This window comes from Perca flavescens, chromosome 3 (genome assembly GCF_004354835.1).
Source record: "Perca flavescens isolate YP-PL-M2 chromosome 3, PFLA_1.0, whole genome shotgun sequence".
In the NCBI taxonomy this organism is placed as follows: Eukaryota; Metazoa; Chordata; class Actinopteri; order Perciformes; family Percidae; genus Perca; species Perca flavescens.
Window position 1 is genome coordinate 548,944 of NC_041333.1, and position 17,955 is coordinate 566,898.

A 17,955-nucleotide genomic window follows, 5' to 3' on the forward strand; every position below is an offset into this window, starting at 1 on the left:
TTACATAAATACATACACATTGATTCTCGGAGAACTACTTATTATAAAACTAGAATAACATATCCAGCGGTGTGAATATATGTGCAGCTCTCCTTTCTTAAAAGTCTTTATGGCATATACAACAGGGTCCAAAGTCCATGAAAGTTTTGCTGATAAGGGGAGCCAATAAAAGCAGCAGTGCAGCAGTGTAAACACATGTCTACCTCGGCCCAGAGTGGATTTACATAAGGCTCCCATCAGCCGGCCCACTCATTACCACGTTTTATATCCCCCTGCACTCAGAAAGCATCATGACAAAGTAGCTCCATCCTGCTCTTCAACAGGGAAGTCAAGCAGGTGTCACTCCCCACAACACTGGAGCGGAGAGCAAGAGAGGAACTTTATTTTGACTTTTTTATTATATCCCTCTATATATCCTTCCCTTTTCCCCTCTGCTGCAGCGCGCGCACAGCAGGCCTATGTTGTGTTTTTAATGTTCTCTAAAATGGTATCCAAGCTGACATCCCTGCAGCAGGAGCTCCTCAGCGCCCTGCTGGACTCAGGAGTTACCAAAGATGTTCTGATCCAGGCCCTGGATGATATGGACCCCAGCCCGCCGGGCTTTGGAGTAAAACTGGAGAACCTATCCATGTCCCCCGCTCGTCCTCACAGCGGCAAGATGAACGGGGCGGACGCCGACTCCAAGCCCGTCTTCCACACGCTCACCAACGGCCACAGCAAGGGCAAGCTGTCCGGGGACGAGGGCTCTGAGGACGGGGACGACTACGACACCCCGCCGATACTCAAGGAGCTCCAGTCGCTCAACACGGAAGAGGCCGCCGAGCAGAGGGCGGAGGTGGACCGCATGTTATCGTAAGTGTTCAGACTGTATCCAAGGTTTTTGGTAAGAGTAAAAAAAAGTTGAAAGGCTTTAGGCTAAGCGCATTATGAGGGGTGAAAGGAGAAAGGGACTACGCGCTCGGGGTTATTCGGTTTACTTTAGCGCAGTTCAAATGCTCTTATTTGTTCGTTTTAAAGGTGAGAACATGAAGCAGACATTTAAATAAATTGGCCTTTTATGGCCTAGCAAAAGGCATTCCCCTTCTTTGTTTACAATTTTAAAATAACCCGCCGCGGTTCTGTTTTCACATTCTGGTTACTAATCATCCACATGGATTATTATTTCTTTACCTTTGGAAAATATCAGATGAACTTAAATCTATTTATTTTTAACTAGGCTATATACTCCACCTCCTAACGATACAAATCCGGCAAAGGGCGACAAGAAGAGAAAGTGAATGGAAACAACTTCTGGCTGAGAATGTATAGGCTAAAAAACGAGCAGCCTGTAATTATTGAATATTAACACGTTTGATAAATATAGTAATAGCCTACTGTACATTGATAATACTACTACTACTACAAATAATAATAATAATAATAATAATACATTTTGATTTATAATTTCTTTATGACTAAAATTGGTTTCCATTTGTTCATGTGTCTGTCATGCCAAAAACTAATATGAATTGGACACCTGTAATTCCTTTATTCCACTCAGAGCACTTGATTCACTGTAAAATTCATATTTGAGGCTGAAACAGGACCGGAAGAATATCAAAACTAACCCACGTGTAGTTAAGTTATTATTAATTTTATTCTATAAATCATCAACTGAAAGATACACAGTGGCGTGTGATTAGAGTGAATGGAGATCTGGTTATTCATTGTCAAAAGTTATAAACTAACATCTCCCACTTAACCCGCAGACTTCTGTAGGCCTCCACATTCTCCTAAACAAACAGGCGCGTGTACATTTGCTCCAGTCCCGTTGTCGGTGTGTCCGCTGAGCTCTAAGGCTCCGTTATACAACCGGACAGTCGTTCTGACATGTTCTTGCTGCTGCAGAAATGTGACGTTAGGCCCTAATGAATAATGTGGGGGCTGATTCTACAGGTAAGAACATGTTTTTAATGCTAAATTCATATATGGAATCAAAGTTAATATTTATGCAAGTAGGCCTAAATGTCATTTCTTAAATACGAAAAAACAAATTTCCTTTTAATGAACTTTGCATTTCTTTGAGATTAAAATCTCTAATTTTACAGACAAGTGTATGACTATACCGTCACGTAATCCTGACCTCAAATTATTCTTTGATTAAGAACATCTGATCGAGTAGGCCATGTATAAATATATATACAGTAAATATTATGCCGATACCAAGTTTTTATACAGTACATTTTACAAATAGCAGACTGGAAACCTGACAAATATTATCACAAGTTTTGTCAACATCCTCAAGATTTATCAGACAGTTTGGGGGTCCTTTTTTAATTAGCATTTTTTTGTTTTTCTGTGCTTGCTTCAAATTTACACAAACCTTATCTAACTGTTTCCAGGCTCAAATCATGTGTTGAGGCAACAAATGCTATAAGTCCAAGTTTCTCAACCTGCCTGAATCCACTTTAACTAACTTTTGAAAAAATGTAAAGGCTACTGAACGGGCTACAATGGTCCAAACACAGGTCGTCAGTGAGTGGACTTGTTACCCTTTAAACTTGAGGCCTTGAAAAACAGTGAAGCTAAAGAAAAGGAACAAGTTCATGTGTGTTTGATCAGAGTATTTCGTAGATTTTGTTAAAGGCATAACTACACAATTTTTATTATCAACAAAACAACCAAACTCCTGGTTACATATAGCATTTCTGTCAATTTATTTACATTAATTAAATTGACAACAAAACTTTAATTCAGCCATAAAATGTGAGTAAAGGTGTTTTTGCTCTGTACTACTTCCCTCTGAAAGCTGCACGTAGTCCAGTGGTAAAGTGAATGTTTTGTGCTGCTGTGTTTTATCTGAACCCAGAGAGGATCCATGGCGTGCTGCCCGCATGATCAAAGGTTACATGCAACAGCACAACATCCCCCAACGGGAGGTGGTGGACGTTACAGGGCTGAACCAATCTCACCTCTCCCAGCATCTCAACAAAGGCACGCCCATGAAAACACAGAAGCGAGCGGCCCTCTACACCTGGTACGTCAGGAAACAGCGGGAAATTCTCAGACGTAAGTTAATATTTGAGTTTCTCCCAGCTTCACCCTGGCCTGTATTGGGTAGTTGACAGCAGCACGGCGCTTTATTTGGGTTTCAAACCTGCAGGGATATCAAGTTGAGTTGGACATTTTGTCATTAGGCTGGATGACATAAACATGCACCTACAGCAATAGGTTTGTCATAATGCATCTAAAAGAAAAATATTATTTGTTAATTTATAAAAAAAAAAACTATCATGTGTCTAACTAACTTCTCCTTTTACAAATCTGTCTTTTCTTTTTGTGGTTTTGCAATAAAAGAAAGCATTTTGAAATGGATTGAATGTACCTCTTCTTGTTTTGCAGAGTTCAACCAGGCAGTGCTAGGCTCTGGCAGCAACATGACAGACAAAGGCAATCAGGATCCGGTGTTTTTTTTCCCAGAGTTCAACCCGTCCGGTCAGGGCATGGGTCCGCCTGGTGAAGAGGTTGGCAGTGAACCCTCCTGCAAGAAAATGAGACGTAACCGTTTCAAATGGGGGCCTGCGTCACAGCAAATCCTGTACCAGGCCTATGAACGGCAGAAAAACCCCAGCAAGGAGGAGAGGGAAGCGTTGGTGGAAGAGTGCAACAGGTAGATAAACATGACACCTTCCTCTACCTTCTTAGAAAAATGTTACCCAAACAATATCAATCCTAATTTTTCACCTTTTTCACCTGTTTTCTGCAGAGCCGAATGTCTTCAGAGAGGCGTCTCCCCCTCCAAAGCTCAGGGCCTCGGCTCTAATCTGGTCACTGAAGTGCGAGTCTACAACTGGTTTGCCAACCGGCGTAAAGAGGAAGCCTTCAGGCAAAAGCTGGCCATGGACTCCGTTAGTCTACCGCCCCACAGTATGAACCCTCTACTGTCACACAGCTCGCCACATCATACCAGCATTTCACCTCCCAGTAAGATGCCAAGTGGCGTTGCTTTGCATGCAGTTTAGCATCACACAGAGCAGACAGAATTTGACTTGTCTTTAAAAGAGTACTCCACCGATTTAGCGTTGCACTCCTTTAACATTGTCAGATAGTTTAAAAAGAAAAGTTTCAAATCGATACAGCACAACCCAAGATATTGTATTTTTCATTCCATGCATTATTCATCACTGTCTGAACCTATTGCCTACATTACTTACATTACTACAAAACGTTCCAAGACCTTTCAACAGACTTTAATGTGTAAAGCTCCCTTTTATGGGTCACATGCAGATTCATGGCTTATGTTAAACAATTCCACATGACTAGTGACAGAGTACGCATGAAGATATACACTAACATCAGTTTACAGAGAAAATGTACGATGTTTACGCCTAAATTTGAGATAATTGTGCAAAGAATTGCATGATTTAGTTTCATTCGGTGGGAAAATACAGTCAATATTGTCTAATGTAACATGGTTAGAAGCACAGTTGATGTGATCAGAGAGGCAGAGAAAGAGGGGGCAAGTGATCAATGAGCGTGAGTGAGTGAGCTGAGCAAATGCCATTGTTATTTTGATCTTTGAAAACACACTGAGAACAATTCACATTGTACCTGCAATCTCCACTCCAAAGTCAGCATGGAGAAGCATGACACAAAGGGCAGCAATCCTGTGACAGGCCAGGGTCAGGCCAGGGCCAGTGAGGGGGGGACAGACACATCCAGATTTACTCAACATTACGTTGTCCTTTCCACATTTCCACCTCCCATGCAGGTTGCTAATGACTCTGCTCGGAGAGTCTCCAAAACAAGGAAATGCTGTGCGTTATTGCTCTGACCATTTCACCCTGACCTGTTTGCATTTGGAGTAATTAGTATTGACTGAGTCTACCTGGTGTATACGACATAAAAACAAAGCTAATAGGCCTCACAGAGCATTATCCTCCGTGTCATCACTCACCCTCCATAAAACTGTGATTTGAGAGTCTCACTCCGAGCCTATTGTTGTCCTCTCGTGTTCGAACGCGAGGCGAGCTTTGAAGGGAAAGCAAACTGTTTGCCTTGGCTTGCTCTTTTACCTTTGCTGATTGTCTGTTTGCTTGAGTTTTTTTTTCTTCTTGTTGCTGAGAACACCTGACCAGGCATTGACCTCAGGTGTCCAAGCCAGAGGGGTCAGCGATAAGGTTGCATGGCGGAAAACACTTTGCTCCCCCCAAAAAACCCTCAGCTGGCTGCTTACAAGGTGTCCTGCTGGCATCCTGCCGACAGCATCAGCTGTTTTTCAGTGTCAGCCCCTGGCCTGACAATAATATCCCAGCAGGGCGTCTCATTGCGTTGCTAGGGCATGGCCTGTATTATGCATGCTTAATGGACAATTAAAATCCTTTGCTACTACATCTCCCAGGCCTTTGATTAGGGGCTCCTCTGACTTCTACTCTCTATACTCTCCCTCAGCAGGAGGTCCCATTGTCTGTGGTGTATTAGAAGACTGCAGTCACTGTAACCTAGGTTCATTTGTCTCTGCTGGGCCTTGAGGAGGACTGACTTTAAATCCTCCCCCCTTCATCTTTATGGGCACTGGTATAGCTGCTGAGGCTGGGTGCAGACTTGAAGCAGCAGGAGCTGTCCACTGGAGTATTGGCTCTTTTCTGGCCAGACAGGACTGATGACCCCTTCTTCGCCTACAAAGAAAGCTAGTCACCCCCCTCCTTAAACCGTCGCCACACCTTCAGTCATACGAGGGAGGTCACTGCTGGGTCAGATCAAAGAAACTCCTCTTACTTTGGGAGTTTTTATTGATTCTGTTTCAGTTCGTTGATTAGTCGGTCACAACTGGATAGACAATCGATGGTGGTGACCTTTTTTACTTACAGAAATGAAACGGATTTCAGGCAGATGACATAGTGTGGATATGTGCACACACCTGTGTTTTCCTATGCAATATTTTCTTACTATTTCTCCACTCATAACATTTACTGAGCTCAAGTATTCCATTTTATTTACACCATTTAACTTTGAAACATTAATCTCAGCTTAATCTTGGAACCCATTGGCAATTGGTCTGATGACATTTTAGCATCTGGGGGCAACGGCCAATATTTCCAAGCAGGTCTATCTGCGGGTCCACAGTACTACAGGATACACGTACTACTTGACTCGCCCTTAAAACGATTGCCGTTGGGTTAGGTTTGTAGGCACCAAAACTATGTGGTTAGCTTTAGGCACCAAACTAAGTTATATTATACGCACACAAACTACATGGCTAGGTTTAGGAAAAGATCATGGTGTGGGTTTAATAAGCACGTTAATGCAGGAAGTTATGTCAGGTAGTGGAGTGGGCGTGTCTTGTAGTAAAGTGGGCTGGTCGTGTAGCCTGCAAGAGTGCAGTTAGATCTGAATATGTTGACTAGATCAAAACTTACAAATGTACTGTATGTTCACAAACATTAGATTTTCTTAGGCAAAAATAATGTAGAGGATGTTAACCTGAGTATTTCTATTGTATGTTACCTTGTACTTTTACTCCACGAAATATTGCACTTTTCACTTCACTATATTTATTTGACAACAACGACCTTTTCAAAATTTGATATTCTTAGAAAATATTATGCATAGCTAAGGATTATACAATTGGTTCAAGATTTTTTTTTGTGGTTTGCTTACAAAAATCAGAGTCTGGTTATGGCCCCTTGTCAATTTTCAGATGTCTATGAGTTATAGATGTTCCACTACAGACAATGTTCCCCTCTAAACCTTTTTTACAACATTTCACAGAAAAAACACAGATTATAGAAAATTCATAAAAATGCGTGTTGCAGAACTTTATTTTTTCTTTTTCCTGCCCCATTTATCATCTTACAACCCCTCACATTTATCTCGTGACCCGTTGGAGGGGGCCAACCCCTAGTTTGGGAACCATTGCACTAATCTACGTCATAGTATTGAAGTGGTTAAGACTAGCTACAACAGTAAGATGCTGCTCGGTAACAATCTCATCATGTAAAATATAATAATACTTAAGTCACAGGGGCAGTTTTTCGTCTTGACAAGTACTTTTACTTTGGATACTTTAAGTACATTTTGCTTATACTTCTGTACATTTATTGTGTAGGATATGAATGCAGGAGTTTTACTTGTAATGGAGTATTTTAAGATTAGTACTTCTTCAATCACTGGTAACTTGCCAGCTGAAGTCATCATAAAATTGAATCATTGCCGTGTAAGCTGAGCTGCATCGTTCTGCACGTTACAAAACTAGCAGACTCAGAAGTTCCTGATCAGACACAGTAGTAGGGGGGATTATCCGTGGGTTGCGTTGGTTTCCGTCACCTCAGGCTAGCTTGAAACAAGACACACAGAAAAGGATGGCCTAGGTCTGCACTTTCCTCTGCTCTGTGTCTCCCAGAAAGCCACAAAGAAGAGACTGGATACGTCCCGCAGAGACCCAGGAGGTCTGTCATATGCAGCGGCACTACAATGAGCACTGCCTGGGGTTGGGGAGGCAGGCTTTGATATTACATGGGTCACACAGGGAGCTAGAGCCTTTTAAACCTGCTGAAAATCCTTGCTACCACTCCCCTTTTGAAGTTCTCGCCCTCCCCCTGCTCTTTAAAAGGACGCCTCAGATTGGATTGTCTCATCTTGTGAAAGCAAAACTGTAGTTTTACAGAATTTCCAACTTAAATTATTATTATTATTATTATAAGTGCTTAGTGACTTTAAGTGTGTCTGCAGAAAACCTGCTTTCTAGAAACCCAGAGTCTCTTAGTTTAGATTGTTGAAGTCCTCCTTACTTACTACTAGGTTCCCTGCAGCTGGAATTACTGCTGAACTCAAAGAAACTGAATAGCATCCTTTTCTCTGTCTGACACTTTAAGAGGTTGGCCCAGCTTCGAGATAACTGCCTTTTTATGAGTCCTCCTCTATTGTGTGGCAATGGGGGTCATGAGTCCAATGGAGTGCTTTATTGTTCTGCGGCAATGTTTACAAGGCGCGGTGGAGTGTTGTGGGGTTGCTAGTATGTTCCTGAAGACAATATGAAGTCTGTGGGCTGAACAAAATGGAAGACAGGTATACTCTTGAGGATGAAATATGGTGCTGTGGCATCAGGCATCGCTGTTTCTGTATTTCAATTGTCTGTAGTTAAAGGAATAGTTTAACATTATGGGAAATATGCTTGTTTGCTTTCTTGCTGAGAGTTAGATGATCGATAACACTCTCATGTATGTCTGTTAAATGTGTAGCTGGAGCCTAAAGACAGTCAGCCTAGCTTAGCTTAGCACAAAGACTGAAAGCAGAGGGAAACAACTAGCCTGGCTTTGTCAAAAGGTTAAATAAAATCTGACTAAAGTTACCAGCATCTCTAAAGCTCAGTAGTAACATGTTATATCTTGTTTGTTTAATACAAAATCATATGCAAATGTTGTTATTTTTGGACAGAGCCAGGCTAGCTGTTTCCTCCTCTTAATGCTAAGCTAAACTAGCCGACTGCTGGCTGTAGCTTTTTTATTTTGTGCGCAGACATGAGAGCGGTAATAATCTCCGCTAACTCCCAAAATGTCAAACTATTGTTTTAAATGTACGGCATCTTATGCAAGATTATTACAATTACTGCAGTGATATGCGTTGACATATAGCCTACATGAATCTGTACACATCCACCAACTCAAAGACAGATTCATTTGCAGTATTTTAGGATAAAAGATTATGCCTATTTGTTTCCCTGACACCTGAGGCAAACATTCAGATCTGCACACACATCCTGTTCCAGTTTCCAGCACTGACAGGAAATCAATGCCCCCCTCATTGGTCACATTTAGTGCCAGCGCCTATCCCTCCCTTTTATCTCAAAATGGCTGTATGTCAGTGCCTCCTGTCATGTCTGACCGACTTCGGCAGGGCCTTCAAGCTGTCACACCTGGGTCAGGGACGGAGGGCTCAGGGAAGATGGGAGATCTGAGTGTAAACAGAGTCTGTCTCTACACTGTCACTGAGGGGGGGACACTCTAGAGAGCGTAAGGCTGAGACCACAGGATAAGAATGTGTTTGACATTGCTTGTTATTGTGTAATGTTTACTCTGTTGGTATCAGAGGGGGCCTGCATCGGCAAACAGGCATTTGATTGTCGGTTGTGGTGGGGTGAAGCATTCCTTCGAGCCACCAGTGAGAGACAACACTGAGTCTAGACACGAGATTGAGGGATGGCACTAAAAGAAGAATTTCATTTTTATTGCAACTTCACTGTGAATATATGAAAATTGTACGAGAAGTGCATTTACTCAAACACTGTACTAAAGTCAAATTTTTAGATCCTTTGTTGATTTGCCACTTTATGCTTATACTCCACTACATGTTAGAGGTAAATCCACCATATATAAACTTCCAAAATACACTTCTTAGATCGTTTCATTTAGGCCGAAAGAGCTACAGTCACAGGTTAGAGAAGTTTTTTCTTCTGTCCTACAGCATTAATCATCTCAACCTCACATTTATCTTGTGGCCCTTTAGAGGGAGTCTGTGAATCACTGGACTAAACTACCAAACTGTATATAACGTAGTTAAAACTAGCTCCACCTCGAACCAGCTATAACAGCAAAATGCTGCTTTTTACGTTGATGCATCAGTATTACAAATCTGACAGTGTAACATTTATCGATATAACACTTGCAGGGGCCATTCTTCTGCAGAATGAGTATGGTTACTTCTACTTTAAGTACATTTCGTTTAAAATACTATCTATACTATATATCGTATAAAAAAACTTCACACTGATGTAATTACGATGGGTAACATTTGTTTGCTGATCAGATCTGATAGGAGTTGTGCTGTTGTGAGTCAGTGAACACAGTGAATGGCCTTGGCTCAGTTACGCAGATAGCAGCAGACGGGTCACTGTGTTTGTTTGCCCTGTCCTCCCCTGTCTGAGTCAAAGAGCAGGTTGATTGAATATTGATAGCAGCGTTTCTCAGCACAGAACCAGGCCGACGCTACTATCACTCTGCCCCACATAAGTGTTACAGTGTTATGACACGACAGGTGAAACTAACGTTCTGTGTCTCTCTCTCTCAGTGCGTTACAGCCAAGGCCCCGGTGAAGTCACCTCCTCCACGGCCATCAGTCACCACAGTAGCAACGGCATGGCGACCAGCCAGTCGGTGCTTCAGCAGGTGTCTCCGGGAGGATTGGACCACAGCCACAGTCTGCTGTCACCCGACGTCAAGATGGTGAGTGAACACACCTGAGCCTTCATGGCCTCAGATTAGATAAGACCTGGCCTGCTATTAGCATAAACGTACAAAGCAGCACAATTAGCGCATTGTGCTGCTCTGTTTGGAAGGTGGAGCCAGGTTGGCAGGCCATGGCTGGACTAACCTTCACCAGAGTGTACCAGGCATGTTCATCGCTCAGCCAATAAACCTGACAATGAAACATTCTGTTCTTATTGATTAAATGCCTCGAAAAGAGGAGCCACAGGTGGAGCGCTGCTTGTTCTGCCACTGAAATGACGCCAACATTTGATTATACCCCATGGTTTTTTGTGTGTGTCTACTTCAGAGTTTCTCCCTTCTGCCCTAGTCCAATATTTGATCAGTGACAAGGAAACCTGTGCATGGGCCCAAAGCGTTTGAGTGGTGGTGCAACAATACTTCTGATATGTGATGTGTGATTTACTGTCAAAATAGAATATAGAATATTATTCTTCTTTGACCAAAATTAAAATTCCCATTAACCAAAAACTAAACCATCTACACCACTTAACTGGTCACTTAAAGTCATGCAACATATTCAAAACTATTCACTAACTTCCCTGTCACTTCTGCCTTTTGAAGCGGCATTATGTGAAATGGCCACAGCGAGGGCAGGCAGTGTTGTGTGCAGCAGGTCAGAGCTGACACGTTTCTCATTTGCTGATGTGTGTTTTGCTGGTCTGTCCTCTGTGGGCAGCTGGCAGTAGTCAAAAAGTCACAGCCCCACCGAGTGGGAAGATCGTGATTCAGATAGCCATCACTGTTAATGTATAGATGTTGTTGTTTTGCAAATATGCACATAAGCATTCGTATGAACCAGCATGCAGGTACAAACACGGTCAATGTGCTACACAAACTCATGCACAGTCTTCTAGCTGAAGTTTTTTGTATGATTATTTCTTCTTTACTTTTTGTTTCTTATCATTATTTGCTTGTGTGCTGTGTATGAGTGGAGTTACACAAGTGTAGTGTTATACAAAAGAATCTAAACTAAGTCAACATTTACTTCTGTTGTTTGTTTAGTAGCCAACATCTGTTTCACTTTGAAAATACATTTATGTGAATTGACATAGCAGACACTAACTTTGAGTGTTGTAGTCTGTTATAACAAAATATTACAGCAATAAATCAGTTCTCTAATTGTGTTTGTTTCTTTCATCTCTCCCCAGATTTCAGGCTCAGGTGGAGGACTTCCTCCAGTCAGTACACTGACCAACATCCACAGTTCCCATCACAGCCATCAGCAGACACAGAACCTCATCATGCCTCTATCTGGAGTCATGGCCATAGCACAGAGTAAGTCCTCCGTCCCTCCAGAAAAGAAGTGAAAGTCATTGAATTGATTCCATTGTGACATGGTTCGACTGAGGTTTCGCTGTGTCTCACTAGGTTTAAACACATCGCAATCTCAGCCGGTGCCAGTGATCAACAGCGTGGCGGGCAGCCTTGCGGCGCTGCAGCCGGTGCAGTTTTCCCAGCAGCTCCACAGCCCCCACCAGCAGAGCCTGATGCAGCAGTCCCCCAGCCACATGAGCCAGCAGCCGTTCATGGCTACTGTCACACACTCCCACAGTCAGTAACACTCCTATCTACTCTACTAATCTTCTTTGTATATACGCCTCTATTGTGTTTTGAAAAAAGTAAAAAAAAAAGTTTGCTTTCAATAATTTTAGAGGCTTGAAAGGGTAAAACTGTCCAATATTTCACATAAACAAATAGAAACATAATTTTGTGTAGAGGACATATGTTTTTGATTCTTTCCTGTCCTCGTAGTCACATTAGGGATATATTATATATCACTGGTATACAGTAGATACTGTAGTGTAAACAAGGCAAGATCGTTTAAAAAAACAGCCTACAAAACACCCTATTATGATTTATTAGGTTTGGTTTCCTTGCCCAAATTCACTTTTGGTGTCATGCATGAACACATCTCTGCCCACATGACGACAAGAGTCAAATCTTTTCTACTCTGTCTGTCAATACTAAAAGAAGAGCTCCACTCACAAATACTAGATTTTAGATCACATCTTCTTCTTCTCTTGTTTGGTATTTTCAGGAATTAAGTTAAGTGGCCACATTGCTCAACATTTTTATGTCCCCCTACATATAGGGTTTTTAAAAACATTCATGTACATGTGTGGAAATCTAACTTTCTGTCTGACTTTCCTTTCCAGTGTATCCTCACAAACAAGAACCCCCACAATATTCCCACCCGTCCCGTTTCCCCTCGGCCATGGTGGTCACAGACGCCAACAGCATCAGCACCCTCAGCTCCATGTCCTCGAGCAAGACGGTCAGTCCATAGTCAGTTGCATCATACCGCATCACAGGCGCCACAGTTAGATGCATGTTCTCACCTCTGTCTGGCTGTCATTGTGGGATTTTGATTGAAAAAGTCAAAGTCTGTAATCAATATTGGGGCATTTGCATGAGAATCGGCAGGGAATCTAAGATGTTATTGCAGTTTTTGTTGTAATTCTTACATTTAGCAACAGGTAGTACTATTTTTTCATGAATTCTCTCTTTTAAAAAGTTCTGTAAACACTTTGATTAGCTCTCTCATCACCTACTGATACACAGAAGTCCCCCTCACCCTGTTCTGATTGAGAGAAACAACACTATCAAAAGCACACACTGACAGCAGGAACTACATCGAGACAGGGAGAAGTGTGTGTGTGTGTGTGTGTGTGTGTGTGTGTGTGTGTGTGTGTGTGTGTGTGTGTGATTGTGTGTTGACTTGTTTAATTCCTGTCACATTAGGACGGTCCCGTAAACAAGATGGTGCAACTTGGGGGTCTCTCCTGGGTAAATACAATTTTATTAGTTCAGTCACGCAGTTGAAATAAGTAAAATCACCAAAATGGCATACAAATCACATCATTTATGTAGTCATGCATACTGCTTCTTTTACTTCCTTTAGTTTTTCTTCAGGGCTGCTGCTGATCTCCAAACTAATAGACCAGACAGATATATGGATGGTATACTCCTCAGAATTCCTATTTCCTCTTAAACAGACGTCTAATCAATCACCTGCTCGCTCAGCCTGAACGTCTTGATTAATGCTGCCTCCTTTCACTTTCCTCTCCCCGGTGAGAGTTACCTCTGCGATCAGGAAATGAGCCCCGCTGTTAATCAAAGTTCCCCAGCCTTGTGTGCTGCTACTTTCCTCCATGCTACAGTGAGGCTGGAGATGAGATGGGCTGGGTGGGGAGTAATTACACCTCTTCCTCTTTCCTACTTCTCCCTGCTCTCGGTGCTCGCTCTAGCCTGAAATGTTGTCCACAGAGCGTTCACACGCTCAATTTCCCACGCTGAGGCCGATCACTCGTAATGCCGCGCTGCTACTGACAGACACGTGGGTTGACGGGATGAAAGTGCGGTGTACCTTCACAGGAGGCAGAAAGTAAAACAAACGTCTCTGAGGCTACGAAGTGTAGGCCCATTCTGGTCAGGGGGACAGTCAGAGGTTTATTGATACACTTCTGCAAAACAATGAAGGTGTATGTCGTGATAAAAGCTGTACCATGTGGTGGAAAAAGTACTCATAAATAATAGGTCCACTACTACTACTACAATACTCTACTAAACGACTAGACCTTATTTGTGATAACATACTCAAGAACTACTTTAACACATCAAATACTGTAGGAATTCTACAGATGGAGTGGTTTTAGATATTTGATCGGCCGTAAATGAAACATTTCCGATGTGATGATGTAAACTAAAGATAGACGTGACAAGGGACTGCTTTTTATAAAAAGTCACAACCAAAAACCATTGGTTTAATCTTTAACAATAACATTGTAGGGCTCAAACTGAGAATTATTTTGTTATCAATGTTTCCTCAATTAAGTGTTTATAAAAACATTTATAAAACTGAGGCAACTTCTTTTGTATAACTAACTAGAATTAAAACATTGTTACATTCGAGGAGCTGGAAACTATCACATTTTTGGCCTTTTTTTTAAACTTATTTTCTGTCAATCAATTAATCAAACAGAATCAATCCTGTTTCTCTTAATATGCCAAGTAACTACTCACTACACCTGTCAAAAAATGAGTGCAGTAAAAAGTACAATATCATCCTCTGAAATGTAATGCAATAATAAAGTATGTTAAAATTGTACTAAAGTGCAGCACTTGAGTAAAAGTCCTGGTGGTTACTTCCCACCACCGGCATCACCACCCTGTTTCATTTCACTAACACATTTATTTAGAGAGCAATTAGCTAGCAGGCTGTCCCAGGTATGTTCTTATCAGGGCTTTATTTGGACGGGGCGGCCTTCTTCTCATGACACGACCAGCATGCTCCGACTTTATAACACTCATTGTTTACAGAGAAGCCTCCATTCTACCTGAGTCCGTTTCACACTCACCTCTGCTCAGAGCCCGGCGTCTAATGACTCAAGTCTTAGCAGCGGGTCAGCTTTATCAGGTGAAGCTGTTTGCTGGCCGCAGGGTCACACCACGGTCACCTGCCTCTATCCCTGGGGAGGCAGGGGGGAAATAAATTCCACAAACAATCTAGAAAACAGAGAGCATTTCAATGGAAACAGGGCTTTTGAGAGTCAGGAGAAGAGGGATGGGGAATGTATTTGGTCAGGTGTGGCACCTGAAGGTGCAGGGGGGATGTATTTACCAGTGGTGGAAGAAGTATTGACATAATTTACTTAGGTAAGAGTACCACACTATAAAAACACACCATTATAAGTAAAAGTCCTTTTACCCAAGCAACAACACATACTTAAAATATCAAAAGTAATCTGGATCCTGTTAGTGTTATATTATTGAATCATGTAAACAGCACTTTAATGTAGTAGTTGATCAAGGTGGAATCCTACCTAATTAACCTATAACAATGCATGATATTTTATAGACTTATGATATGTATTTATACTATAAATTTGAAAGTAACTGTAAACTAAATTTAGTGGAGTAAAAATTATAATATTTCCCTCTGAAAATGTAGTGGAGTAAATGTATAAAGGAGCATAAAATGGAAAAACTCTAGTAAAGTATCTCAAAGCTATACCATGTGACTTTCCACTACTGGTATTTTTACATAGGCTTTATGGGTCACTTTCAAACAGCCTTTATGCACATTATATATACCTGTGTTACTGGACAGCTTATATTTATTATTTTATGTAACGCAGGCCTACTTTGTCTCACATTTCTCTCCTTCTCCTTTCAGTGTCCTCTTCAAGCTTGGTGAGCGCGTCCACCTGACTTCCTCGGTGCCCGGCAACGGGAGCACATTTTTCCACCCTCTCCCCGCGGTAACCATGACAACTCTTAATAACCCGGAACGGCGGACTGGATGATGAGTCAGTCAACAATACGAGAGGAGTGGCGACGGGTGTGGGTCATGCAGTGAAAATGGGAAATGGGGACAGAGTGGGGGGACTCGTTGCACCTGAAAGTGAGGAGACTGGATTCCCCTCCGCCGCACACAAATGATCAACATGGATGATTTTAACACAATCTTTGAAACCAGTATTCACTTTTAGGTTAAGAGCCCCCTGTCATCCTCTTTTCTGACATTACAAAAGGAACAAAAACCAAGCATACAAGAAGCGCTCAGAAACTGTTGTGGTATGGACTTGAATGAAGGCTCTGGGACAACTTATATTACACTCTGATTTAAGGTGGAAATATGAAGACACCCTGAAACTAACAGAGACAATGATCGGCCTCTGTGAAGGCTGAAAGACTCACAACAAGTTCCTGGATGCCTACACAAATTGCTTTGCACGTGAGCAGAACTGTGTGACAATCACAATAACCGCGTATTGATCTTGTGCATGCATTTGACATTCTAACTGGGCTTTAAAGGAGTCTTCCATGTTATTTTTTCACACTCAGTTTTACTGTGCTTGCAAAAGTACAGGCGGTGAATGCGAGGGATTCATCATTTCGAGTTGTTCAATGTGTATACTGTGATTGAAAAGACTTTGACAATCTTGAAAGGACTATGCAATGCGTCAATACGCAACGCTTTGTAAAACTGGACTCGGCACAGAACTCCACACTCTTGAGACTGGAAATGAATATGCACTATCAGTGAAGTCACCAACAATTATACTTATATTTACTGTACTGGAGTTGCTATTGATAAAGCTGCATGTAAAATACCACAAAAGCAGATAGATGTATGTGTGACAAAAATGCCAAAGAGTACGAGTCAGCCTGCACTGTCTATGGAGGGAGACTGACTCACACATGCGGCCCTTCCCCTCCATGTTGTTTGCACACAGGTTCAGGTGAATTTCAGGAATGGGTCTCACCCTCTTCCTCCTACTTCTCCCACTTCCTGCCTCAATGTGAAGAGATACCAAATAGGACAAATATTGTTAATAACTCCTTATCATACATCATGGCGGCAGGACCCCCCAGGGTTAGAATGAAAATATTGACAAGTATTCAGAAACAAAACAGTCATCTTAGTCTGGTATTTTGTGAAGGAGAGAAACATGAAAGAGGGCAATGTTGTGATAGCAGTCTGCTCTAATCATACAGGAATCCACAAAGACTGAGAAATGTTGGGGAGAGGAGCAGCTGCTGTGGGTACAGACGCCCACGCTAACACTGTCACACCTCTTCTTAACTAGCCAACGTCAGATTGGTTCACCCTGCTTCACAGGCTCAGTGGCATGTTGCCTGTTTGAAAAAGGGCTCGCCCTGGCTCTTTTTTGCAAAGTTCCATGCTTCTATTTTCCCTCCAGTCAACATGGATGAAGAGAGCCTCCTTTACGAGGTTAAGAAGCGGCATCTTATTTAATCCACAGCTAAAATGGTGTTAGTTAAAAATAAATGACTTAAGACACTTATTTGCAGAGGGAGAAAGAATGAAAAGGCAACAAAACCAAATCCCATACCTCACCACTCTGTGACATTGCTCGAAGTATATCTGGACACTTCTTCTCAGTCCATCTACCAGAGAGCGCTCGCTGGCTGCGTGTTAGGAGAGGTGTAAAGGTTTGTTCGGACAGAAGCAAACTTCCTTCTGCGTAACTTGGACTGTTGGACCGTTTGTGTTTAGTCTAACTAAACTAACTAGTCTAACTAGTAACTAAGTAACTGTACAGACGTCAGTGTGTCTGTGTGTTTGTGTCCAGTTTATCTCCTTTTCCCATCGTCTGTGTACTTTGTAAGCAAAGTTCTGTCAGAACAAAGATTCAGTTGCAGTTAAGCTAACCTTAACTTAGCTGGACAATGATGAGAAAGGTTGAGATGGGGACCAAATTTGGCATCAAGAATCACTACAACCACCCATGTTTTTATGAGACAAAAATGCCATTTTGACTACTGAACCCTGCGTATCATAAGTGTGCCAGATCCAGTCTCCTGTTCAATATTAGGTCACATTTGTTATTATTATGTTGGTTGGCTTGTGACTGTTATTATAGGTACATCTACTGCCATCTGATCAGAGGGCATTCATACTTGTGGGACAGGACATGATTTTATTTCTCCTCCTAATGTATTATTTTTGTATAAAAATTGAAATCAATCATAAATCACTATTTATACTTTTTGAGAAAATGTTGATATTTCAAGTAAATGTTTTTTTTCAAAACGGATACATGCTTTTGAATATTTTGTTTGCACGATGTAAGGATTAAAGATAGATAGATCACAATTCATATCATAGTATAGTATCTATAATATAGTAAGGTTTTTTTAGCCTCTATTAGAGACATTAAAAAGATGTAATTATACATAGAAG

The 17,955-nt window shown here is 41.8% G+C and overlaps 1 protein-coding gene across 2 annotated transcripts; it reads left to right on the top strand.

Annotated features, from left to right (window-relative positions):
* The first annotated feature begins 353 nt into the window (after positions 1-353).
* hnf1ba (HNF1 homeobox Ba) lies at positions 354-15,590 on the top strand. 2 transcript variants are annotated; one of them, XM_028573929.1, is made up of 10 exons: positions 354-852; positions 2,849-3,048; positions 3,382-3,649; positions 3,746-3,963; positions 10,045-10,199; positions 11,393-11,519; positions 11,613-11,795; positions 12,401-12,519; positions 12,987-13,031; positions 15,421-15,590. In XM_028573929.1, exons 1-10 carry the CDS (start codon positions 473-475, stop codon positions 15,439-15,441), a joined length of 1,716 nt encoding a protein of 571 aa, XP_028429730.1. In that variant the 5' UTR covers positions 354-472; the 3' UTR covers positions 15,442-15,590. The 2 variants fall into 2 exon arrangements, with proteins under 2 accessions (XP_028429730.1, XP_028429731.1); XM_028573930.1 differs by lacking the exon at positions 12,987-13,031.
* The last annotated feature ends 2,365 nt before the right edge of the window (positions 15,591-17,955 follow it).

Bases quoted from the DNA above. Each gene is read 5' to 3' on its own strand.
- hnf1ba (XM_028573929.1), top strand. From the start codon at position 473: ATGTTCTCTAAAATGGTATCCAAGCTGACATCCCTGCAGCAGGAGCTC. The intron at 3,049-3,381 runs GTAAGTTAATAT...CTTGTTTTGCAG, and splicing joins ACAGCGGGAAATTCTCAGAC to AGTTCAACCAGGCAGTGCTA. The intron at 3,964-10,044 runs GTAAGATGCCAA...TCTCTCTCTCAG, and splicing joins TACCAGCATTTCACCTCCCA to TGCGTTACAGCCAAGGCCCC.